Genomic DNA, 25,582 nt, shown 5'->3' with positions numbered 1-25,582 from the left:
TAACATTATTTCATTCTTGACAAAAATGTACTCATCACATGGCCCTGAAACATTTGAGGACTACATTTCAACCTGAACAGACCTATACATTTCTTCTCAGTAAATACAACTACAGAAGAACCATAAACACTTCTGAAACTAAAGAGCAGAAACTAAAGAACTAAAGGAATGGATCAGAAAAGACCATTTCCAGTTTATACATGTTTGATTTATTTCTTATTAAAAAAAATAGGGAGCACTTTGACACTTTTGGAATTGAAAAAAATGAAGCAGCTGCGGAGAGAGAAAATCTCAGGAAAATATTACATGATGCACATTCCTCTGGACAGCAGATATAGAACATGACACACACATTCTTCGGTATTACTTCCTTATTAGATGTTCCGTGCTGTTTAGTTCAGATCTCCAGAGAAGAATATAACATTTTGGGAAAAAGATGCAAGCTAGCAAGCCAGCAGAGGAAGAGAGGATAGAGAAGATCTCCACAACAACCATGTATTTCCCCTTAGTGCTCAGGTATGTTGGGATGAAGGAGAGCCAAACACTGCAGAACAACAACATGCTAAAAGTAATGAATTTGGCTTCATTGAAACTGTCCGGTAACTTCCTGGCAAGGAAAGCAACGGTGAGGCTCACGAGGGCCAAAATGCCCATGTAGCCCAGGACACAGTAAAACAGAGTCACGGACCCCTCATTGCACATCAGTACAATTTCTTTCCTCATTGAATGCTTGTCAACATCAGGGAACGGGGGTGAGGTTATCAGCCATAAAGTACAAATGCCTGCCTGGACGAGGGAGCAGGAAAGAACTGTGGAGTTGGCCAGTCTTTTCCCCACCCACTTTCTCATTCTGCTTCCTGGTTTGGTGGCCATGAAAGCCAGAACTACAGTGATGGTTTTTGCCAACACACAAGAAACAGCCACAGAGAAGACCATGCCAAAAGCCATTTGTCGCAGGAGACACAACACCCACTGGGGTGGGCCAACAAATAGAAGTGCACACAGGAAACACAGCAGCAGAGAGACGAGTAGACTATAAGTGAGGCTCCGGTTGTTGGCTTTGACTATAGGAGTGTTGTGGTGCTTCACAAAAATTACTATTGTCAGAGCTGTAAGCAAGACAAAGGAGAACGTAAAAATGTTTAAAATGATCCCCAAAGGTTCTTCATAGGACAGGAAGCTGATCTCCTTGGGAATGCATACACTTTGATGTGTGTTTGGATAGTGCTCGTCTGCACATTTTTTACAGTCATTCATGTCTGAAAAGGGAGAGGTGTGGTTTGAATTTCACAAATATACCATATATCTCAAGTGTTCCCAGTGTTCCACCAATATACCACATAGATAACAGTTCTTTGCTCAGATTATAGGATATCTGCATGATTGTGCCAGAGATTGATGCTGAGAATTAGCATGCATGATATGGAATAAATATCTACCATAGTGGTACATGATCACCTGTTCAAATGATGGGAGAATGTACCTCAGTCTTCATTAGTATAGTGTCCTGTCTCATTAGTTTAGTGATCATAGGCTACACCTCCTGAAGCATATACAGAGCAGTGACCCCAATAAATAACAGCAGAGTAAACAAAGTCATGGATTACAGCAGCCATCCCCATGTGTTGAAGAAAAGCTTGCCCAGCCCACCGAACAATTTCTCCATTAACAGTGCTTGTTAATAATCCTTCTCCAATGCTGTCCCATTCATCAAGTAAAGTTTTTATCTCAAGAACTACTCGGTGTCCCTAAGCTGCCAAAAGTGAAGGAAGCAGCATCTAGGTACAGTGTCTTCTCATTACAGTTACATTCTCCTCCTGGTAGCTTGGTGGTTGAAAGTGACACCTACTCACAGTCCCCATGACAGTCCCCCAGGGTTTTTAAGGCACAAGAAGAATAGAGGTGATTTACCATTGCCTGCCTCTGCATAGAGACACTAAACCTCCTGGGCAGACTCCTATCCAAGTGCTGACCCTGCTTAGCTTCCATGATCTGACAAGATCAGGCTAGCCCGGGCCATCAGGGTATGAAGCTTAACTGGTGCTCATTGTATTTAATTGTAGGTACTAAGATGTTCATCCTGATCCTGATGGCCCAAACTGATCTCGTTAGATCTCAGAAGCTAAGTATGGTTGGCCCTGGTTAGTAGTAGGGTGGGAGACCACCAAGGAATTTCAGGGTCACTATGCAGAGGAAGGCAATGGCTAGGGTTACCAGCTCGAGGTTGGGAAATACCTGGAGATTTTGGAGGTGGAACCTGAGGAGGTCAGAGTTTGGAGAGGGGAGGGACTTCAATGCCATAGAGTCCAATTGCCAAAGTGACCATTTTCTCCAGGGGAACTGATCTCTGTCACCTGGAGATCAGTTGTAATAGCGGGAGATCTCGCTAGGTGCAAGTCTAGTGAGCAGGGAAGTGTCATCCCCACAGACCATGCTTTCCGTTTCTCTAGCGCTTCTGCTTGCACAAGGTCAATCGTTTTCAATGAGCCCTTGCACAAATGGAAGTCCTGGCAAAAGAGGAAGTGTGCTCCACAGCAGAGTCTATCTAGTGAACAATGGAACTTATTCATAGAGTCCAAGGCTTGATCATTTGGCTTACTAGGATAAATTGTACTTTTAATTGTTGAATCTGGGTGTAACCAGGGTCAAATACCTACACACCTACATCCATATCAGAGGTATGTCAACAATTCCTCTTCTTCTTCCCCTTGTGAAAATTACATTGACTTTGCAACCCAAAAAGAAAGTTCGCTCTGATTTGTTTTTTTGTTTTTGTTTTAGACCCACGTTTTTCTGAAACTCAGCAAATCTGTTTGTTAAAGCTTACCTTTATTATCTGAAATCTTCCCTTCTGGACATGGAATGCAATCGTAGCAGCAAAATGGCTCCCCTTCTTTTCTTTTCTTCCTATATCCAGGATGGCAACTATCACTGCATACGGACAGAGGCTGTATCTAATACCAGAATGTGGGAGGAGAATTGTAAGACTGGGAATAATGAATGCAAAGTTGCATAAGCAAACAGAAGACCAGCTTCACACAAAATCTTAAGTTTGCTGTACACAAATGAAAATCTCCATTGGCTGTTATTGCCTGTGGATACAGAGTAAGGGTGAGAGAGTATGACTTGCCTAAGGTCATCCAGTAGGGTTACTGATCTCCAGGTGGGGCCAGGAATTCTCTGGGAATTACAACTGATCGCCAAATGACAGAAATCAGTTTCCTGTAGGAAATGGCAGCTTCAGAGGGCTGACTCAATGGTATACCATAGATTGGTTCTTGTGGGTTATCCGGGCTGTGTAACCGTGGGTTATCAGCCCGAATAACCCACAAGAACCAATGAACTCTGACCGTGAAAGCCTTCGACAGTATACCATAGAATCTGGGAGAAACAGAAGCTAGGGTGACATCAGATTCTCACTGAGCTGGCTCCCATCCCCAAACTCCCCCCTCCCTGGATACCATTCCTAAATATCCAGGATTTTCTCAAGACAGAGCTGGCACCCCATCACCCAGTGAGCTTCCATGGCAGAGTGGGGTTTGACCCAAGGTCTCTCAGATCCTTGTCAAACACTCTAGTCACTATACCACACTGACATTTCACTTTTATGCTGAAGGAAACTAGTATAACTGCAACAGGGCTGTATTTCTTTGGTGCCACACAAGCCATTAGAGTTCCTAGAGCTGAACAATGGTTTCACAGCAACCAGTCCATGTGTTTCCTGGCCAGTGCTCTGATGTGGCTCAGAAGCTAATGACTGCAGGCAACAGCAGCTCTAGGAACTCCTGACCTCTGAAAGAGGAGGAAGCCAATTATATCCCTTTCTTCTGACATGGACAGTCCCTGCGCATATTCCTTGAAAACCAAAGGGTTCCATTTTCATTTTAGCTAGATGGCATGCTAAAGGCTCCTCTCCTCTCCTTATAATGGCAGATCACCTGGAAGACACTCATAGACCCCCAGGGGTCCTCGGACCCCAGTTTGAAAGAAGCTGGACTAGTAGAACCAAATGTGTGTTGGAAAGTCATCACATTCAATGCTAGGAAAGTCTGCACCAGTTCATTATCTGCAGTGTCTATGCTACATTCCCTTTTGCAAGATCTGTTAGTATTTTCACACAAGAATCAGGGCAGAATATTGTGGCTTCTCATTTTGTCACATCAGTTAGTATACTGTAGGGATTGTATGTGTGTGTTTGTGTTTTTAAAGCAGTCATGATTTCATAGATGCTTGGCACTGTCCAATAAAATTAACTTTGGACTGTACTGTTTCAGAGGTGGAAGACTTCCCTGATTACCCAAAGTTGCATCTTACCTGGTTAAACATGGTGTGCCATGTGATTACATCCTCATCGATGGTAAACATTTGGTCTGGAGGAAGGTGTGGATGCATCCTCCCAACTTTCACTCTCTGAAAGGACTTGTTGGTGGAGAAAACCCAGTTTATAATATCAAATCCAGCTGCTAACTCCCCATTTTGATTGAGGCAAACCTTGTCCCCAACACTGTTGTTGAATGAAATGCCTCTCAGAAAGTGATGGAGCTAGATTGGAAAGGGAAAATAAGAATGTCCCAAAGACAGCAATTGGTGTGCTGAACATTTCACAAAAAACCCTGCACTGGACGAATACAAATTTCAGTGGTTTTTTTCCTCCCTGGAAGGTGTTATGCTTCAAATAATAGTGTAGTCTTGTTTTTCACAGTTTCCTATTCATTCTCAGATTTCTTGGATGTAAGAGTTTTGAGTCACTCTTCTTGCCAATTTCAATATTCTGTTTCAAATCTATGCAGAGATGCACAGAGGCACAGGTTAGTCGAAGAATCTGGTTTCCTGTGCAGTGTACGTATATGCTGGGGCTTGTAGTTGTACTGATAACCAGATTCATATTTTATATATCTGCATGTCCATCCCTATATTTTTCTGTCTATCTATAATGGATGGTCCATCATTCAGAAATAATGACTCATTGACTTGAGTAGGGAGTAAATCACTCTGTCTTTCTCCCTCTCTCTTTCTCTCTGTCTTTCTTTCTCATGCACATATATATTCACCAAAAATGACTAGTTCCTACATGTATCTGATGAAGGGAATTTTTAGTCTCAAAAGTTTACACTGCAAATTTTACTGGTCTCTAAAGTGCAACTGGACTTGAATTTAGCTCCTCGACTGAAGACCAACACAGCTGCCCCCTGAAAAACAGTTATACATTTACCGTTCTCTAAAATGAAACTCATCATATATTTCTGGTTGCTTTTGAACCAAGCAGGAATTTGGAGGGAAATCCACCAAAATGGGCAAGATTGCCCCTCTTTCTCACATGCTTCACCATTCCAGCCTGTGGTGAAGCTGGTATTTAAGTAGGTCTTGTTTTCACTGGCAAAATCCTAACTAGATTAGCAGAAATATATGGTTTTAACGTAAGAAAGAGGAAAGCTTGGAGAGTACCCTTGGATGCCTAAGGATGAAAGGAGTTCAGACAAGCCCATTTTGCGGTGTTAGCTGTAGATTCTGTCTTATTCCTGGGGGGGGGGGAAGTGCCTCAAGAAAGGAGACAGAGAAGCACAGAAAACAAAGTGATGTCAAGAATGTACAATCTCAGAATCATTTTTTTTTCTTCATGTTTGATAGTGGCCACACCAGAATGATGTCATGCATGTACTGGGGTTGAAAAGGGTGTGATTGACCAAGAACACTTATTTTATCATCTTCAGATTGTAGAAGTAGGAAGGGAAATCTCATAAAGTATCAACATTACGAGCAGAAAGCTCACAAATCACAAAGAGGAATACAATGTCTGTTGATGGAAACAAGAAATATTTATCATGTCTTGGTGGAAAACTACGGAAGAATGAAAGATTACCCCAGGAAGCATTTGGAGAATCTGTTTATTACAAATAAAGATGGTTTATAGTTCAAAACCCAGATGTTGTTCCACATTACCTGCCACCACCCTTGAACATGAAGTTTCAAACCTCCTCCATCAACTACTGCTCTGCCTTCGAGTCTAGATGAGAGCATGGCATGGAAAGCATGGGCCACAGCATAGACAGAGTTGTAGATGCTGTAACTGTGGCCAGTCATGCTCATTTCAAAGAAAGGCCCGGGAAGGCTTTCCAACTTTTCCTCCCCAGTGCAGATGTCATTGTTGATGTTGTCTGGAGTAGAATTTGTGAATCTACAGCCAAAGGCCTGTTGCCAGAAATCCCTGATAAAACCATCATTTTTTGTGCTGGAAGGGTTTCTGCTGTCTGCAAATTGTCGAAATCCAGGGTGATCACTGGAATGTACGGTGAAGGACAGGGCACCGTGAATGATGTCCGTACCCCAAGTCCTTTGATAGGTGTATGAATTGAGCTCCATCTGAGCTGTCATTATCAACACTTTCCCCTTCTGTGGCATGTTTTCAAATTCTGAGAAGTAGGGCAACCATCTCAAATATACCATGCTATAGGATTTTCCATAAACTACCAATACATTGGCTTTGCTTCCCATGACTTTAATGTATATTTTTGCCCCCTTTAGCAGATTATCCTCATGTCCAGAGAGAAAGGGTGAGTCGGGGAATCTTTCCATGAAGGCAACACAGATACCATTCTGGGGGAAAAGCTCCAATTCAGATTGCACAAATCTCTGCCCATTTTCATCATCTGCGTAAAGGATCCCAATCCACGTCCACTTAAAATGCAGAAGTAATTTTAAAATAGCTATATACTGTAGAGACTCTTTTGGAGCCATCTGGTAGAAGAGCAGACCAGGGATTTTATCATTCATTACCGGAGTGGAGCCATAGATGAGCTAAAAATAAATATTGGGTAGGGAAAAGATGTCTAGTATTGTTGGCATTTTATATTATATTGCAAAGCAAATATATTATATTATATTGAAAATCATATTGCAAAGCAGAACCCAGTGAAATAATTTTCATTCATTCCTTGTTCCCACAGCTCACATTATGAAGAGAAATTTATAAAACAATACAGAGAGGTGCATGACTAAGGGGGAGATCCTTTAAATGCCATTCTGCATAGCTGTCAGTGAAAAGATACTTAATGTGAAATAAGTGTGCATGTGTATGTTCTCTTGCATGTGTGTGCAGTGGGGGACATTTTGAAAAGAAATCTACACAGAAATGAAACACACAGAGAGACTTCCTACCTGTGGAATCTTGTAGATATGCAAGATGACTGCCACATCAAGGGAGATCGGTGCATCTAGTGCACCAATGACAGCTAAGAGGTTGTTCTGGAAGTCACATTTGTAGTTGGGGACAAATCTCCTTGGTGTGGAGAGGAGTCGCATTGTGGATTGATAGGTCCATTCAGCATGAAAATAACTGTCATAGATGTGGACTCCCAGAGTGACATTGGGTAAGATCTTTGGGTTTTCATTGAGCTCTTTCACAGCAAATACAAAAGCTAGGATGTGCTGATAATTCTTAGTCAGGACACTACAACGAGAGGTGCATTTTCATTTAAAATGAAGCAAATGCAGTTTTGTGTCAATGTTGATCTGACGTTGGAAAGCTATTGCTATAATACAATGGTGTTTTCCAGCGTCCATTTCAGTGTAGGTTTGCAAACCTTTCTACCCCTTTCCCCCAGAAATGAAAGAGGAAATTATTGCCCTTTGGAGGTATATTGTTGTTGTTTTTTATCTCTGTCTTTTGGTATGCCAATAAAGGTTAATGAAATGAAATGAAAATGAAAGAGGAAATTCAAAAGAGTTAACTGCTTACGTAATATCTTCAGAACAAGTAGGTGGGGGATAGTCTGTGAAGTCTATTGGCTGGGACAAGATGAAGGCATGAAAAACGATGCCACCCACAAAGAGGTCCCCTGGCTGGTGAAGCTCATGAAGTGGAGAGTGTGGGCTTCTGCTGCTGCATTGAGTGAAAGTCCTTGTGTGCAGGAGGAAAATGATGCACAGAAATGATGTTTGTGTCATCATCTGGACAATCAGATCAAGGGTTCTAATTAGAAGTGCTTTATCAATGCGCAGATGAACAGTTATAACATGACGCTATGGAGACAGACATGAACTAAAAGAATGGGAAATGTTGATATAATACCTGTTTTATTTGAGTCCGGAAAGAAAAGCAGGGATGGTTCTTCATAAGCTAGGGCACAATACACAACTCCTCATTCATTTGACACAATAATGCAGCTCCAGATGGAGAGGCTTAACACAACAAAATTACTTCCTTCTAGGTATCATAATGAATGACAAGAACGGATGGCTTTATTAAGTGCCTGTTCTAGTTCTCTTATCTGTTCTGTAAAGTCTGGAACCCTTTCCTTTCCTTTTTATAAACTGACTATAGAATTCAAAGTTTTTTGGATTATTTGGTTTTGGGTACTGATGGATTGTTTTGACTGCAATTCTGAGAGCACTAACCCATCTCCCATTGTTTTTTTCTAGTGTAGTTTCAGAGAGGGTAATTTCTTACATACGTTCCTCTTTTTCCAAAAAGACATTTTTAAAGATATGGGTTTGAGTCCTCTTACTCTCTTTTTTCTCTTTTAAAAGTGTGACCTCTCTTCCATTTCCCTTTGCAGAGAAATCAATGTACCTTTTGGCAACTTCAGTCCTCACAGTTGTTTTATTTTACACAACTCGGGGGGTGTGTGTGTGCTGTAGCAGGATGACAGGAAAGTTCAGGAAGACATTGACTATCTCTGAGCATGCACAGAGTGAAATTCTGAAATTTGGCAGAACCTCCCTTCCTACACCTCCTTTCTTCCAATTTTTCTTCAATCAAGATGAAATGTATTAGAAACAAACTCCACATTCCTTCAGAGAGGGAAAATGACTATTGGTTTTCAAGGAGAAATTGTGTAAAGAGGAAATAAGATTTTTTTTTCTTAATTCTATTTTCTTGTTGGTCCTATGATCCCCAGCATTGCAGCTCTATCATTACAGCAGTCTTACTTGAGAAGATCTTACTCCATCTGAATCTTTGAGTGTAAGCTATAATATATCTGACATCAGATCTGTGGATTGATGCATTCACAATCCTTATTACAAGACTGGAATGCTTGAGGTTGTTTTTAGACCTTACCTCACATACTATGCTAAGGTATTGATAATGAGCCCTTGGGAATTGAACAAGGGACATAATTACTTACTTTGAGATAATGAAAAGGACAAGAATCATAGCTTCAGAGTTGAGGATTCCATGGGGAATGGCAGAAGAAAACTTGTGTCATGGCTGTCCCTGCCAAGGTGTGGTATTGCAACTAAGCTCATCTGGCTTTGGTACCAGAAACTCTTTGAAGAAAACACACCATAAAGCTAAGTAGGGCTTTATTGAAGAAAGCTAGACAAGGTATTCAAAAACAAGGCATACAGTTCAATGGTAGCAGGATGCGCAGAAAATAATAAAGACAACTAGTTCTCTACTTACTGGTGACCTAATGCAGCATAGTTGGTTCGTGAGTCTGGTTCGTGAGTCGAACAGTATCCAGAGTTTAATACAAGTGTCTTTCTGGCAACAAGGAGGGGTAAGGGGGAAAGGATGAAGGGAAGTTCTTCTCATTAGCTACACTTATGGAGAAAGCTGCCCCTAACCTCCTGATCTCGACAACAAACCATAGGAACCAACCAGCCATTCAAGGAACTTTCCAGGGTGTGAGTGAGTCCCCCCTCCCTTACTAGGTTTCCAGCTGAAGTGCATGAACTAATTTAGCTAGTCTGACAACCTGTCCTTGGAAAGAGGATTTTGCAGGGGAGTGCACTCTGCACCTGCAAAAGGCAAAAAAATACTTCAAGCTGTAAAAATTCTTCAGACACCTGCATAGGGGTCATGCTGCCTCCTAAGACCATAGAATCATACAATCTTAGAATCATAGAGTTGGAAGGGACCACCTGGGTCATCTAGTCCAACTCCCTGCACAATGTTGGACATTCACAACTACCTCCCCCACACACCCCCAGTGACTTTAGGCTGTAAAATTTCTCCACAGACACCAGCATAGGGGTCATGCTGCCTCCTAAGACCATTTGCTCCCCCTTTAGGAATGCATTGTTACTGGCCTACATGAGAATATAATTTGGACAGGTATAATCTTTGGCTGAGAGCCCGCCTGTTGCAGTACCAGAGTGGTGTAGCGGTGGAATCTAATATGTAGAACCGGATTTGATTCCCCACTCCTCCACATGAAGCCTGCTGGGTGACCATGGGCCTGTCACCGTTCTCTCAGAATTGGTAAAAAAAATGACGAAAGTAAAGTGAGCTGAAGAAGTGGATCGTGAATAATGCCAAATACTCTGCACTGCATATTTTTCAGGTTCAAGTTTAATAAACCAATTTTTTTCCCCAAAAAAGCCAAATCCATTATATTCGGCTGTTTGGAATTTTTGAAAATTTTCGGGTTTATTAAACCTGAAAAATACTGGGGAAATGTGCTCAGCCCTAAAAATCATCTCCGAATGTCTCTTCTCTTGAAAACCCTGTGAGTTACACCTTACTTACAAGCAAGAAAATAAAACCATTAAAATCGGCAATAAAAAACATAACCAATAAACCACATTTAAAATTAATTTAGAATTATACAAGAAGGGTCTACAGAGCGATTGAAACAATATAACTTGAGGATTTCTGTGGAGATGTGGGGAATCAAACTCGTTTCTTCAGATTAAAGTCCACTGCTCTTAATCACTACCCTATGCTGGACCTAAGGTTGCCAACCTCCAGGTACTAGCTGGAGATCTCCTGCTATTACAACCTATCTCCTGCCGATAGAGATCAGTTCACCAGGAGAAAATGGCCCCTTTGGCAATTGAACTCTATGGCATTGAAGTCCATCCCCTCCCAAAAACCCTGCTTTGCCCCAAAAACATCCTGCCGGTGGCGAAGAGGGACCTGGCAACCCTAGCTGGACAAGAGGAAAGGACAAAGGAATGGTGAGTAGGCTGGGGGAAAACCTCCATCACCAACTGCAAACTGTGTGTTGGAAAGGTTACACAGGCGTGAGTTTTGAGCAACGTGTGTCACTTATCCAGAAGAGCACTCAAATCTTGAAAAGTGCAACAAGGAAAAGGGCAGTTGACAGGAAAGAGGTGGACTGAAAACAGAACTTGAAGATCAGTGAATACGGGCTGGAAAGCCAAAGATTCATGCAGTTAATACCAGGAGGAGATCATGAAGCTCTCACACTGAAGCTCTGGTGAAGTTTGGGAACAGTTCAGTAAAACAAAGCCTGTGAAAGGTGGCTTTTAGCCCTCTGGTTCTACTACATAAACTTAAGAATGCTAACTGAGCATCAATTAATGGAGAAGAAAGTCATATAGAGTGCTTTATACAGCACTCTGACATGATGGAAGAGGACTTGATCCCAGTTAGATAACTTGAATAAAAGTCACTGTTATGGGGATCTTACTTAGGGACTCAGGTTAAAGTGAATTTCTCACTATTATGTCTACCAAATCCTCCACATGTTGGTACATGATAACATGATTTCATGTTGGAACATGATAACATGATTTCAATCTTGTCAAAAATGTACTCATCAAATTGCCCTGAAACATTTGAGGACTGCATTTCCACCAGAACTGACCGATAAGTTTCTTCTCAGTAAATACAACTACCAAAGAACCATAAACTCTTCTGAAACCAAAGAAGAGTTTGTGAGTTTCATCAAGAGGCACTGGAAAGGAAGCTGAGAAAAAATGGAAAAGAATGGATTAGAAATGACCATTTCCATTTTATACATGTTTGATTTATTTCTTATTAAAAAAAAATAGGGAGCACTTTGACACTTTTGGAGTTGATAAAAATGGAGGAGCTGCTAAGAGAAAAAATCTCAGGAAAATATTACATGACACGCATTCCTCTGGACAGCAGATTAAAGAACATGACACACACATTCTTCAGTATTACTTCTTTATTAGGTGTTCCCTGCTGTTTAGTTCAGATCTCAAGAGAACAATATAACATTTTGGGAAAAAGATGCAAGCTAGCAAGCCAGCAGAGGAAGACAGGATAGAGAAGATCTCCACAACGACCATGTATTTCCCCTTAGTGCTCAGGTATGTTGGGATGAAGGAGAGCCAAACACTGCAGAACAACAACATGCTAAAAGTAATGAATTTGGCTTCATTGAAACTGTTCGGTAACTTCCTGGCAAGAAAAGCAACGGTGAGGCTCACGAGGGCCAAAATGCCCATGTAGCCCAGGACACAGTAAAACAGAGTCACGGACCCCTCGTTACACACAAGTACAATTTCTTTCCTCATTGAATGCTTGTCAACATCAGGGAACGGGGGTGAGGTTATCAGCCATAAAGTACAAACGCCTGCCTGGATGAGGGAGCAGGAAAGAACTGTGGAGTTGGCCAGTCTTTTCCCCAACCACTTCCTCATTCTGCTTCCTGGTTTGGTGGCCATGAAGGCCAGAACTACAGTGATGGTTTTTGCCAACACACAAGAAACAGCCACAGAGAAGACCATGCCAAAAGCCATTTGTCGCAGGAGACACATCACCCACTGGGGTGGGCCAACGAATAGAAGTGCACACAGGAAACACAGCAGCAGAGAGACGAGTAGACTATAAGTGAGGCTCCGGTTGTTGGCTTTGACTATAGGAGTGTTGTGGTGCTTCACAAAAATTACTATTGTCAGAGCTGTAAGCAAGACAAAGGAGAATGTAAAAATGTTTAAAATGATTCCCAAAGGCTCTTCATAGGACAGGAAGCTGATCTCCTTGGGAATGCATACACTTTGATGTGTGTTTGGATAGTGCTCATCTGCACATTTTTTACAGTCATTCATGTCTGAAAATGAAGAGGTGGGGTTTGAATTTCACAAATATACCATACATCTCAAGTGTTCCCAGTGTTCCACCAATATACCACATAGATAACAGTTCTTTGCTCAGATTGTAGAATATCTGCATGATTGTGCCAGAGCTGATGTTGAGAATTAGCAATCATGATATGGAATAAATATCTACTATAGTGGTACATGATCACCAGTTCAAATGATGGGAGAATCTACCTGAGATCACACTGTCCTGCCTCCATTAGTATAGTGTCCTGGCTTCATTAGTTTAGTGATCATAGGCTACACCTCCTGAAGCATAGAAAGAGCAGTAGCCCCGATAAATAACAGCACAGTAAACAAAGTCATGGATTACAGCAGCCATCCCCATCTGTTGAAGAAAAGCTTGCCCACCAAACAATTTCTCCATTAACAGTGCTTATTAATAATCTTTCTCCCATTCTGTCCCATTAATCAATTAAAGTTTTCATCTGAAGCACTACTCAGTGTTTCTAAGCTGCCAAAAGTGAAGGAAGCAGCATCTAGGAACAGTGTCTTCTCATTACAGTTACATCCTCCTCCTGGTAGCTTGGTGATAGAAAGTGACATCTACTCACAGTCTCTATGACAGACCCTAGGGTAGTTTGCCATTGCCTGCCTCTGCATAGAGACTCTAAACTTCCTGGGCAGACTCCTATCCAAGTGCTAACCCTGCTTAGCTTCCATAATCTGACAAAATCAGGCCAGCCCAGGCCATCCATATCAGGGAATGAAGCTTAACTGGTGCTTTTTGTATTTGTTTGTAGGTACTAAGATGTTCATCCTGATCTTGATGCCCAGACTGATCTCATTAGATCTCAAGTACTTTGATCTCATTAGATCTCAAGTAGGGTGGGCCCTGGTTAGTACTTTGGTGGGGGACCACCAAGGAATTTCAGGGTCACTATGCAGAGGAAGGCAATGGCTAGGGTTGCCAGCTCAAGGTTGGGAAATACCTGGAGATTTTGGAGGTGGAGCCTGAGGATATCAGAGTTTGGAGAGGTGAGGGACTTCAATGCCACAGAGACCAATTGCCAAAGTGACCATTTTCTCCAGGGGAACTGATCTCTGTTACCAGGAGATCAGTTGTAATAGTGGGAGATCTCACTAGGTGCAAGTCTAGTGAGCAGGGAAGTGTCATCCCCACAGACCATGCTTTCCCTTTCTCTAGAGCTTCTACTTGCACAAGGTCAATCGTTTTCAATGAGCCCTTGCACAAATGGAAGTCCTGGAAAAAGAGGAAGTGTGCTCCACAGCAGAGTCTATCTAGTGAACAATGGAACTCATTCATAGAGTCTAAGGCATGATTGTTTGGCTTACTAGAATAAATTGTACTTTTAATTGTTGAATCTGGGTGGTACCAGGGTCAAATAGTTACACACCTACATCCATATCAGAGGTATGTCAACAATGCCTCTTCTTCTTCCCCTTGTGAAAATTACATTGACTTTGCAACCCAAAAAGAAAGTTCGCTCTGATTTGTTTTTTGTTTTGTTTTTTAGACCCACATTTCTCTGAAACTCAGCAAATCTGTTTGTTAAACCTCACCTTTATTATTTGAAATCTTCCCTTCTGGACATGGAATGCAATCATAGCAGCAAAAGGGCTCCCCTTCCTTTCTTTTCTTTCTATATCCAGGTTGGCAACTATCAGTGCAAATGGAAAGAGGCTGTGCCTAATACCAGAATGTCAGAGGAGAATGATAAGACTGGTATAAATGAATGTATCGCTGCATAAGCAAGCAGAAGACCAGCTTCACACAAAATCTTAAATTTGCTAATCACAAATGAAAATCACCATTGGCTGTTATTACCTGTGGATATAGTGTTAGAGTGAGAGAGTATGACTTCCCTAAGGTAATCCAGTAGGGATACTGACCTCCAGGTGGGGCCAGGAGTTCTCCAGGAATTACAACTGATCTTCAAATGACAGAAATCAGTTTCCTGGAGGAAATGACAGGTTCAGAAGGCTGACTCTAAGGCATACCATAGAATCCAGGAGAAACAGAAGTCATAGAGTGACATCAGATTCCCACTGAGCTGGCTCCCATCCCAAAACACCCCCCTCCCTATATAACACACCTAAATCTCCAGGATTTTCCAAAAACCGAGCTGGTTTGAACCAAGGTCTCCCAGATCCTAGTCAAACAAGGTCTCCCAGATCCCAGTCAAACACTCTAGTCACTATATCACACTGACATTTCACTTTAATGCTGAAAGAAAGTAGTATAATTGTATTAGGGCTTTATTTCTTTGGTGCCACTCAAGCCATTAGAGTTCCTAGAGCTGAACAATGGTTTCACGCAACCAATCCATGTGTTTTCTGGCCAGTGCTCTGATGTGGTTTGGAAGCTTATGACTTTAGGCACAGGCAGCTCTAGGGACTCCTGACCTCTGAAAGAGGAGGAAGTGAATTCTATCCTTTTCTTCGGACATGGACAATCCCTGTGCCCGTTCCTTGAAAACCAGAGGGTTCTATTTTCATTTTAGCTAGATGGCATGAGAAAGGCTCATCCCCTCTCCTTATAATGGCAGATACTGGAAGATACTCATAGACCCCCAGAGGTCCGCGGACCTCAGTTTGAAAGAAGCTGGTCTAGTAGAACCAAATGTGTGTTGGGATGTTCAATGTTAGGGAAAGTCTGCACCAGTTCATTAGCTGCAGTGTCTATGTTACATTCCCTTCTGCAAGATCTCTGTATTTTCACACAAAAATTTGGCAGAATATTGTGGGTGCTCATTTTGTCACATCAATTAATATACTGTAAGGGGTTGTGTGTGTGTTTTAAAAGCACTCATGGTTTCAGAGATGCTTGGCACTGTCCAATAAAGTTAACTATGGACTGTACTTTTCAGAGGTGGGAGACTTCCCTGATTGCCCAAAGTTGCATCTTACCTGGTTAAACAAGGTGTGCCACGTGATCGAATCCTCATCAATGGTGAATGCTTGGTCTGGAGGAAGCTGTGGATTCATCCTCCCAACTTTCACTCTCTGAAAGGACTGGTTGGTGGAGAAAACCCAGTTTATAATATCAAATCCAGCTGCTAACTCCCCATTTTGATCGAGGCAAACCTTGTCCCCGACACTGTTGTTGAATGAAATACCTCTCAGAAAGTGATGGAGCTAGATTGGAAAGGAAAAGATAAGAGTGTCCCAAAAACGGCTATTCTGGTCTATGACCATAACAATAAAACTAAAACTTGTCCCAAAAACGGCAATTGGTGTATTGAACGTTTCACACAAATTTCTGCACTGGACGAATACAAATTTCAGGTTCCCCCCTCCCCCACGGAAGCAGTTATGCTTCAAATAATAGTGAAGCCTAGCTTTTCTCACAGTTTCCCATTTATTCTTAGATTTCTTGGATGTAAGAGTTTTGAGTTATTCTTCTTGCTAGTTTCAATATTCTGTTTGAAAAATACATAGAGATGCACAGAAGCTCAGGTTAGTCAGAGAATCTGTTTCCTGTACAGTGTACATATACGCTGGGGCTTGTACTTGTACGTATAACTAGATTCATATTTTATATATCTGCATACCCATCCCTATATTTTTCTGTCTATCTATAATGCATGGTCCATCATTCAGAAATAATGACTCATTGACTTGAGTGGGGAGTAAATCGCTCTGTCTTTCTCCCTCTCTCTTTCTCTCTGTCTTTCTTTCTCATGCACATACAGTATATATTCACCAAAAATGACTAGTTCCTACATGTATCTGATGAAGGGAATTTTGAGTCTTGAAAGCTTACACTCTGCACATCTTATTGGTCTCAAAGGGGAAACTGAACGTGAATCTATAATGGATGGTCAATCATTCAGAAATAATTACTTATTTACTTGAGTGGCCAGTAAATTGCTCTGTCTTTCTCCCACTCTCTTTCTTTCTCTCACATATATATACACATACAAAAAATGACAAGTTCCTACTTGGATCTGAGGAAGGGAATTTTTAGTCTCGAAAGTTACACTCTGCACATCTTGTTAGTCTCAAAGGTGGAATGATGTCATGGATATACTGGGGGTGAAAATGGTGTCATTGACCAAGAACATGTATTTTATGATCCCTAGATTATAGAAGCAGGAAGGATAACTTCACAAAGTATCAACATTAAGAGCAGAAAGCTCACAAATCACAAAGAGGAATACAATGTTTGTTGATAGAAACCAGAAATATCTATTATGTCTCAGTGGAGAAACCATGGAAGATTGAAAGGTTACCTCAGGAAGGATTTGGAGAATCTGATTATTACAAATTAAGATGGTTTACAGTTCAAATCCCAGATGTTGTTCCACATTACCTGCCACCAATCTTGAACATGAAGTTTCAAACCTCCTCCATCAACTACTGCTCTGCCTTTGAGTCTAGATGAGAGCATGGCATGGAAAGCATGGGCCACAGCATAGACAGAGTTGTAGATGCTGTAACTGTGGCCAGTCATGCTCATTTCAAAGAAAGGCCCAGGAAGGCTCTCCAGCTTCTCCTCCCCAGTGCAGATGTCATCGTTGATGCTGTCTGGAGTAGAATTTGTGAATCTACAGCCAAAGGCCTGTTGCCAGAAATCCCTGATAAAACCATCATTTTTTGTGCTGGAAGGGTTTCTGCTGTCTGCAAATTGTCGAAATCCAGGGTGATCACTGGAATGTACGGTGAAGGACAGAGCACCGTGAATCATATCTGTACCCCAAGTCCTTTGATAGGTGTATGAATTGAGCTCCATATGAGCTGTCATTATCAGCACTTTGACCTTCGGTGACATGTTTTCAAATTCAGAGAAAAAAGTGAACCATCTCAAATATACCATGGTATAGGATTCTCCATAAACTACCAATACATTGGCTTTGCTTCCCATGATTTTACTGTATATTTTTGCCCCCTCTAGCAGATTCTTCTCAGTTCCAGTAAGAAAGGGTAAGCTGGGGATTTTTTCCACGAAGGCAACACAGATACCATTCTGGGGGAAAAGCTCCAATTCAGATCGCACAAATCTCTGTCCATTTTCATCATCTGCATAAAGGATCCCAATCCACGTCCACTTAAAATGCAGAAGTAATTTTAACATCCCTATGTACTGTATAGACTCTATTGGAGCCATCTGGTAGAAGAGCAGTCCTGGGATTTTATCATTCATTATCGGAGTGGAGCCATAGATGAGCTAAAAATAAATATGGGATAGGGAAAAGTGATCTAGTATTGTTGGCATTTGTAAATCACATTGCAAAGAAGAACCCAGTGAAATAATTTTAATTCATTCTTTTCTCCCTCTGCTCACATTATGAAGAGAAATTTATAAAACAATACAGAGAGGTGCATGACTAAGGGGGAAATCCTTTAAATGCAATTCTACATAGCTGTCAGTGAAATGATAATGTGAAATAAGTGTGCATGTGTATGCTCTCTTGCATGTGTGTGCACTGGTGGACGTTTTGAAAAGAAATCTCCACAGAAATAAAACACACAGAGAGAAAGAAAGTTCCTACCTGTGGAATCTTGTAGATATCCAAGATAACTGCCACATCTACGGAGATCGGTGCATCTAGTGCACCAATGACAGCTATTAGGTTGTTCTGGAAGTCACATTTGTAGTTGGGGACAAATCTCCTTGGTGTGGAGATGAGTCGCATTGTGGATTGATAGGTCCATTCATCGTTAAAATAACTGTCATAGATGTGGGCTCCCAGAGTGACATTGGGTAAGATCTGTGGGTTTTCATTGAGCTCTTTCACAGCAAATACAAAGGCTAGGATGTGCTGATAATTCTTAGTCAGGACACTACAACGAGAAGTACAGTTTCATTTAGAAAGAAACAAATGCAGTTTTGTGTTACAGTTATTCTGACTTTGGAAAGCTATTGCTGTAATAACAACGATGTTTTCCAGAGGACATTTCAGTGTAGGTTTGCAAACCTTTCTTCCTGCCCACCCAAGAAATGAAACAGAAAGTTCAAAAGAATTAAAAACTTACGTAATGCCTTCAGACCATTTCGGTGGGGGATAATCGGTGAAGTCTATTGGCTGGGAGGTGATGAAGGCATGAAAAATGATACCACCCACAAAGAGGTCCCCTGGCTGGCGAAGCTCATGAAGCGGAGAGTGTGGGCTTCTGCTGCTGCATTGAGCAAAAGTCCTTGTGTGCAGCAGAAAAATGCTGCACAGAAATGATCTTTGTGTCATCATCTGGACAAACATATCAAGGGTTCTATTTAGCAGTGCTTTATCAATGCGTACATGAGCAGTCGTAACTGAACAGACAGGAACTGAAGACAGACATGACCTGAAAGAACGGGAAATGTTGATAAAATTCCTGTTTTATTTGAGTCTGGAAAGAATGGACTGGGGTGGTTCTTCATAAGCGAGGGCACAATACACAATTCCTCATTCATTTGACACAATACTGCAACTTAACCTGACAAAATTACTTCTTTCTCGGTATCATCATGTATGACAAGAACGGATGGCTTTATTAAATGACTGTTCTTGTTCTCTTATCTGTTCTTGCCAACCTCCAGGAAGAAACAGGGTGTGTGCTACAGTCTTGGATTAATAGACACACATATTGGGGTAAGATTCGCTTCATATTGATTGATAATTAGATTAATTACAAATTACATATTGCTTAACAATGGGCTACTATCTTCATGCTAATAAGCTTATGTATTGTCAAGGGGACCACGGTTCCAACAGTTTTCATACAGCAAGGGCTCTTGCTTTCTACTACAGCTTCAGGAGGCATCCGACAGCATGCTGTAAATTTGAAATTGACATGCACTCGAAGCCTATAAACATTGAATGAGCTGACGAAGCATAGAAAAACGTGCTACAGCTGGCTACACGTTCTCTTTGTGCTGTATTGTTTTGCCTTTGGGCTCCCCCTTGGACTTTCCTGCAGCCTAGGAGGAACAGTACCTTTGGGCACCATCTGGAACCGTCACGGTCAAGAACGGGTGTAGACGAGTTTGTATGTCAATTACATGGACTCTCTTGCATCCTTGTTGAATTGCAATTCTTTTCCCTTGTATGTTTTGTGATGTCAGGTTGTCTTAGTTAGGGGATTTATGTTGATTTATTATTGTGTTTAATGGATGGTTCAGGCAACAGCATGAAGTAATGCTGGATTTACCTAGAAATAAAAGCTCCAAAGTGTATATTGACCTTTCATGGATTGTTGATTTATGAGCCTTCATGCTGCCTCTTCTTTGAAGTATTCTTAATACTGGCACAGGTTATATTTTTGAGATTGCTTAATCTCCAGGTACTGGCTGGAGATCTCCTGCAATCACAACTGATCAGGCGATAGAGATCTGCTCACCTGGAGAAAATGGCTGCTTTGGTCATGGAAGTCTATGGCATTGAAGTCCTTCCTTTCCCCAAACCCTGCCCTCCTCAGGGTCTGCCCTAAAAACCTCCTGTCGGTGGCAAAGAGGGACCTGGCAACCCTAGCTGACTCTGGAAATCCATTCAAGGAATTTTGCAACACTCAGTTTTGGTACTGGTGGATGGTCAATTGTGACAGCACTCACCAATCTCCCATGGGGTTTTTCTAGTGCAATTTTGGGGAGGGTAATTTATTATATTTATTATTTCAGCTTATTACCCCTCTCCCCCAGTCAAAACCAGGCTCAGAGTGGCTTACAAAATATAAATGTCCCATTAAATCAGTGAAAGCATTAAAACATTTTAAAATAGCCCTATAAAATCATATAAATTATATAATTTACCTAAGGCACATCGAGTGTGTGACACAAAACACAAACTACAGCTAGGCGAGCAGATGCAATGAATACAGATTAAATAAAAGATATTACCACACTGGGGAGGTTAAGGAGGCCAGCATTTATATATAGGGAACTGTAGCTGGCCTCAGCCATAGGCCTGGCAGAATACATCTGTTTTACAGGCACTGTGGAACTCTTTAAGGTCCCGCAGGGCCCTGGTCTCACTAGAGGCTGTTCCACCAAGCAGGGGCCAGGCCAGAAAACGCCCTGGCCGAGGCCTGCATAAGTTCCTATATTGTTTAAAAATGTACTTTTTAAGATAAGGGCATTGAGTCCTCTTACCCTCTTCTCTCTCTTCTAAAAGAGTGATCTCTCTTCCATTTCCCTTCGCAGAGAAATTGTGAATAGAGAAATTAAGAGTCATTTTCTTAACAATTCTACTATTTTCTTGTAGGTCCCATGATCTCCAGCATAGTCTTCTTACGTGGTCAGCCTTCTCCCCTTTCCACTCGCAAATACCTGGCTTATTCCAGCTCCATGTAAAGAAGCAAAACCATCAGCAATAACACTAACACCACCTCCCTAAGTACAAATCTTTCCTCTATGTTCAGCACCCACCTTTACACTTTAAACACTGTCACTAGAGTCTTTATCAATACAGCAGTCTGACTTGAATTGATCATTCATCTGAATCTTCGAGTGCAAGCTATAATATATCTGAGATCAGACTAGTGGATCGATGCATTCACAATCCCTATTACAAGACTGGAATGCTTGAGGTTGTTTTTAGACCTTACCTCACATACTATTATAAGGTGTTGATCATAAGTGTGCAACTTCATTGGGAATTGAACAAGGGACATAATTACTTACTTTTAGATAATGAAAGGGACAAGACTCATAGCTTCAGAGTTGAAGATTCCATGGGGAATGCCAGAAGAAACCATGTGTCATGGCTGTTCCTGCTGTGGTGTGGTAATGCAACCAAGCTCACCTGGGTTTGGTACCCAGAAACTCCTTGAACAACACTCACCATAAAGTAAGGGTTTTTTTGAAGAGAGTTGGAAGAGGTATTAAAAAACAAGGCATATGGTTCAATGGTAGCAGGATGCAGAGAAAATAATAAAGCCGACTCGCTACTTCCTTACTGGTGACCTAATATAGCATAGTCGGTTCATGAAGCAAATAGTTTCTTTCTGGCAACAAGGAGGTATAAGGGGAAAAGGATGAAGGGGTGTTCTTCTCATGTGCTACACTTATGGAGAAAGCTGCTCCTAACCTCCTGATCTTGACAACCAATCATAGAGTTGCATTCATGGAACTTTCCAGGGTGTGAGTGAGTCCCGCCTCCCTTACTAGGTTCCCAGCTGAAGTGCATTAACTAATTTAGCTAGCCTGACAACCTTGGAAACAGGATTTTGCAGGGGAGTGCATTCTGCACCTGCAAAACGCAAAAAAAAAAAAAGGCTTCAGGCTGTGAAATGTCTCTAAGATGGATTCTCTGTTGACAACATATTGGCCATATTTGAACACTTTTCTTTTCTTCTTTGCTGGATACCAAGGGACACTTGGCCTTGATCCACAGTAAGAAGAAGAACCTTGAAACCCAGGAATCAGTTCTTAGTCACAGAAAGCACAGGGGGGCACAATTCAGATTGGGACCATGGTACATTAGGAGTTGGGGCTTCAGCCTCACTTCGCCACTTTCCTGAATGGAAACAACAATGCAGAGCAAATATTTTCCCTGCTGCGGAATCCTATGTGTAATTATCACTTCCTGCAAGTTTCTACAGCTGGTATTTTCCCTGCTGCGGAATCCTTTGTGTAACAATCAGTTCTTGCAAGTTTCTCCAGCAAAGTAACAGGGACTGCATGCCTGAAAATCGAGTCTCAGCACAGAATTTGCAAGACATGTCTGATTGGAAGTTTTTGTGGCAATTGGTGGCAGGATGCAAGTAAATAGATCCTCAAGTAATTGAAACAAAGCACCAGTATTTTTATTGGGAGACCCATAGCAGTCTATGGAAGAAAAGTACTCAGAAACAAAAATGTTTGATCACTTATAGCTCATTCCTGAAAACCTCAGCATCTCGGGACGGTGTGGCTTTGGCAGTGCCTCTGTGCCTCCAATGAGGTTTCACAGTTGCTGGAGGAGAGTGGTTTTTAAAAATAATGGGGGGGAGACCCCATAGCAAACTGTGATGCTGTGCCACCAAAAAGGGGGTGCAGCAAAGCCACTGTGTTAGGGGGAGTTCCCATAGCAAAAGGGGTTAGGAAGCTGCCCAACAGCAACTCAGCCCCCTGGGACGCTGGCGTCTGATGGCTGCGCTGCCGCCGCAGTCCAGAAGACATGGTGTAAGTACCCCTACGCTGGCGTTCATGCCAGTTTGCAAGGCACAATTGCATGGACATCAGCGTAGGGGTCATGCTGCCTCCTAAAACCATTTGCTCCCCCTTTAGGAATGCACTGTTACTGGCCTCCATGAGAATATGATTTGTACAGGCATCATCTGTGGCTGAGAGCCTGAGTGGTGTAGTGCCAGTGTGGTGCAGCAGGAGATTCTAATTAGGGCTGTTGATTCGGTTCGGCCCGAACTGAAAAACAGCCGAATTTCCCCTGATTCGGTGGTTTTTAGTTCGGGATGAACCGAACTCAAAAATGGCAGGAAACCGGGGAGCCGAATTCAGCGAGTTCGGGAGTTCACGAATAAATCCGGCCAATTCGGGGCCGTAAGTAAGCAGCATAACCGTCAGTAAGCAGCATTCTCCTCCCCCGGCCAATCGGTGGCCAAGCTGGGTCTTCTTCTGGCCAATCAGTCAGGATTGAGTACTGGAGGAATCAGCTGGTGTGCGGCCCGGCCGGGGAGAGAGAGAGAGAGAGAGAGGGAAATCCTTGTGTGTGTGTGTGTGGGGGTGCTTGTGCACATTCACTCCTTTCTGTGGCTGCAGGAGGCGTATTGTTTGGGGTAGGGACACAAAACTTTCAGCAGAGATTCAGACAATCCTTCTTAAGAGACCACCCAAGTTTTGTAAACATTGGGTCAGGGGGTCCCGAGATATGGGCTCCCCCTTTTTTCTTTCCATGGCTGCAGGGGGTGCATTTTTGGGGGTACAGACCCCAAACTTTCAGTGGAGCTTCAGATGAACCTTCTTAAGATACCCCCCCAAGTTTTGTAAACATTGGGTCAGGGGGTCTCAAGATATGGGCTCCACCCCTTTTCCCTTCCCCCCTTTTTCCATTTACGTGGCTGCAGGGGGCACTTTTTTGGGGATACAGCCCCCAAACTTTCAGCATAGCTTCAGACAATCATTCTTAAGATACCACCCAAGTTTTGTAAATATGGGTTCAGTGGGGGCAGAAATATCGGCCCACCCCCTTTTCTCTTTCCGTGACTGCAGGGGGTGCATTTTTGGGGGTGCAGGTCCCAAACTTTGAGCGGAGCTTCAGACAAGCCTTCTTAAGAGACCACCCAAGTTTTGTAAACATTGGGTCAGGGGGTCCCGAGATATGGGCTTTCCCCTTTCCCCTATTGGGATGAATGGATCAGCTGATCTTGTATGCATCTCCAGAGCAAAACGTCCCGTGCTTAAATGGAATCTTCTTGGATTATCCAGTCCTCCTCCCACCCCTCCTGATGGAACAGAAGACAGCTACAGTAAGACCCCTTTGGGGGCTTTAATCTATACTTTTTCTCCTGTGTGTGTGGGGGGGGAAAGCAGAGTCTGTGTGTGTGGGGGGAGGGAGCAGTTTCTGTGGGTTGGGGGGGAAGCCAAAGGGGGCTTTTGCTGGTTCTGCCTGGGGTACGTGTTCCCCCTCGAGTCTCTCTCTCCCTGGTTTGAGGGGGGGTTTCAGTTGTGTGTCTTCAGGTTTTCCCTCATTCATAAGAGCTGTTAGGTCTATTTGGATGCTTGCTCAAAACTGGTGACTTTCAAATGGTGACTTGAATGCCTGGTCCCGGGTCCGATGCAAAAGGGGAAATTCCACCCCTCTTGCTCATTATACATAGCTAGCTGCCTCTGTCCTTTTCCATGGTTTGCAAACTTCCAGGTTTCAGGTGTTGCTTTGCACAGTTGCAAAGGTGTTGCTTACAAGGTTGTGTTGCTGTGCAGTCGAGTTGCTTTGCATTACTGTTGCAATGCTTTGCAAACCTCTCAGCTGTTTGTCAGGGCTGGGAGCTTTGTGCGTGGGTGGCAAGCTCTGCTCAGACATGCTCATTAAGGGGGGGGACCCCTTTCAGGGCCCATATCTCAGCCCCCCCCGACCCAATCTTTACAAAACTTGGGGGGGTCTTTCAAGAAACGTCCTTTGAATCTCTGCTGAAAGTTTGGGACCTCTACCCCAAAAAATGCCTCCCCAGAGCCGCGGAAAGGCGCGGTCGTGTTTTTAAAGGCTTTATTCGGCTGAATTTTTTTCCTGAACTTTGAATTCTCGCCGAATTGCACGGACCGGAAGTGGGGGAGTTCGGACTTTGGCATATCCTGAATCTAAACGGGCCGAATTCATCCGAATCCGAACTATACCGAATTTTTTTTAATTCAACAGCCCTAATTCTAATCTGTAGAACTGGGTTTGATTCTCCTCTCCTCCACATGATGTCTGCTGGGTGACCATGGGCCAGTCAAAGTTCTCTCAGAACCAATTAAAAATGGTGAAAATAAAGGGAGCCGAAAAAGTGCATCCCAAATAATGCCGAATGCTCTGCACTCCATATTTTTCGGGTTCAAGTTTAATAAATCCATTTTTTTTTTTACATTTTTCTAAAAGCCGAATCCATTATATTCGGCTGTTTGAATTTTTTGAAAATTTCCACGTTTCTTAAACCTGAACCTCAAAAATACCGAAAAAAAGTGCACAGCCCTACAAATCACCTTGGAAAATCTCTTGCCTTGAAAACGCTGAGGGGTAGCCATTACTTACAACCAAGATAATAAAATCATTAAAATCAGCCATTAAAAACATAACCATTAAAACAAAATTTAAATTAATTTAAATTTATACAAGAAGGGTCTACAGAGTGCTTGAAACTATACAACTTGAAGATTTCTGTGGAGGAGTGGGGAATCAATCCTGGA

At 42.4% G+C, this 25,582-nt stretch overlaps 2 protein-coding genes across 2 annotated transcripts; both read right to left on the bottom strand.

Moving 5' to 3' along the window:
- Positions 1–363: 363 nt before the first annotated feature.
- Positions 364–9,804, bottom strand: LOC130490483 (vomeronasal type-2 receptor 26-like). The gene is made up of 7 exons (XM_056864310.1): positions 9,763–9,804; positions 7,736–8,019; positions 7,156–7,447; positions 5,941–6,795; positions 4,315–4,542; positions 2,828–2,954; positions 364–1,259 (listed from the first exon to the last, which is right to left on the bottom strand). The coding sequence occupies exons 1-7, from the start codon at positions 9,802–9,804 to the stop codon at positions 364–366; spliced, it is 2,724 nt and encodes a 907-aa protein (XP_056720288.1).
- A 2,070-nt stretch (positions 9,805–11,874) lies between these two features.
- Positions 11,875–20,325, bottom strand: LOC130490482 (vomeronasal type-2 receptor 26-like). The gene is made up of 7 exons (XM_056864309.1): positions 20,315–20,325; positions 18,760–19,068; positions 18,276–18,567; positions 17,096–17,950; positions 15,691–15,918; positions 14,344–14,470; positions 11,875–12,770 (listed from the first exon to the last, which is right to left on the bottom strand). Exons 1-7 carry the CDS (start codon positions 20,323–20,325, stop codon positions 11,875–11,877), a joined length of 2,718 nt encoding a protein of 905 aa, XP_056720287.1.
- Positions 20,326–25,582: the final 5,257 nt, after the last annotated feature.

The sequence above is a fragment of the Euleptes europaea genome, chromosome 18, assembly GCF_029931775.1.
Source record: "Euleptes europaea isolate rEulEur1 chromosome 18, rEulEur1.hap1, whole genome shotgun sequence".
NCBI classification, from domain to species: Eukaryota; Metazoa; Chordata; class Lepidosauria; order Squamata; family Sphaerodactylidae; genus Euleptes; species Euleptes europaea.
This window is presented reverse-complemented; position numbering and strand designations above follow the sequence as displayed.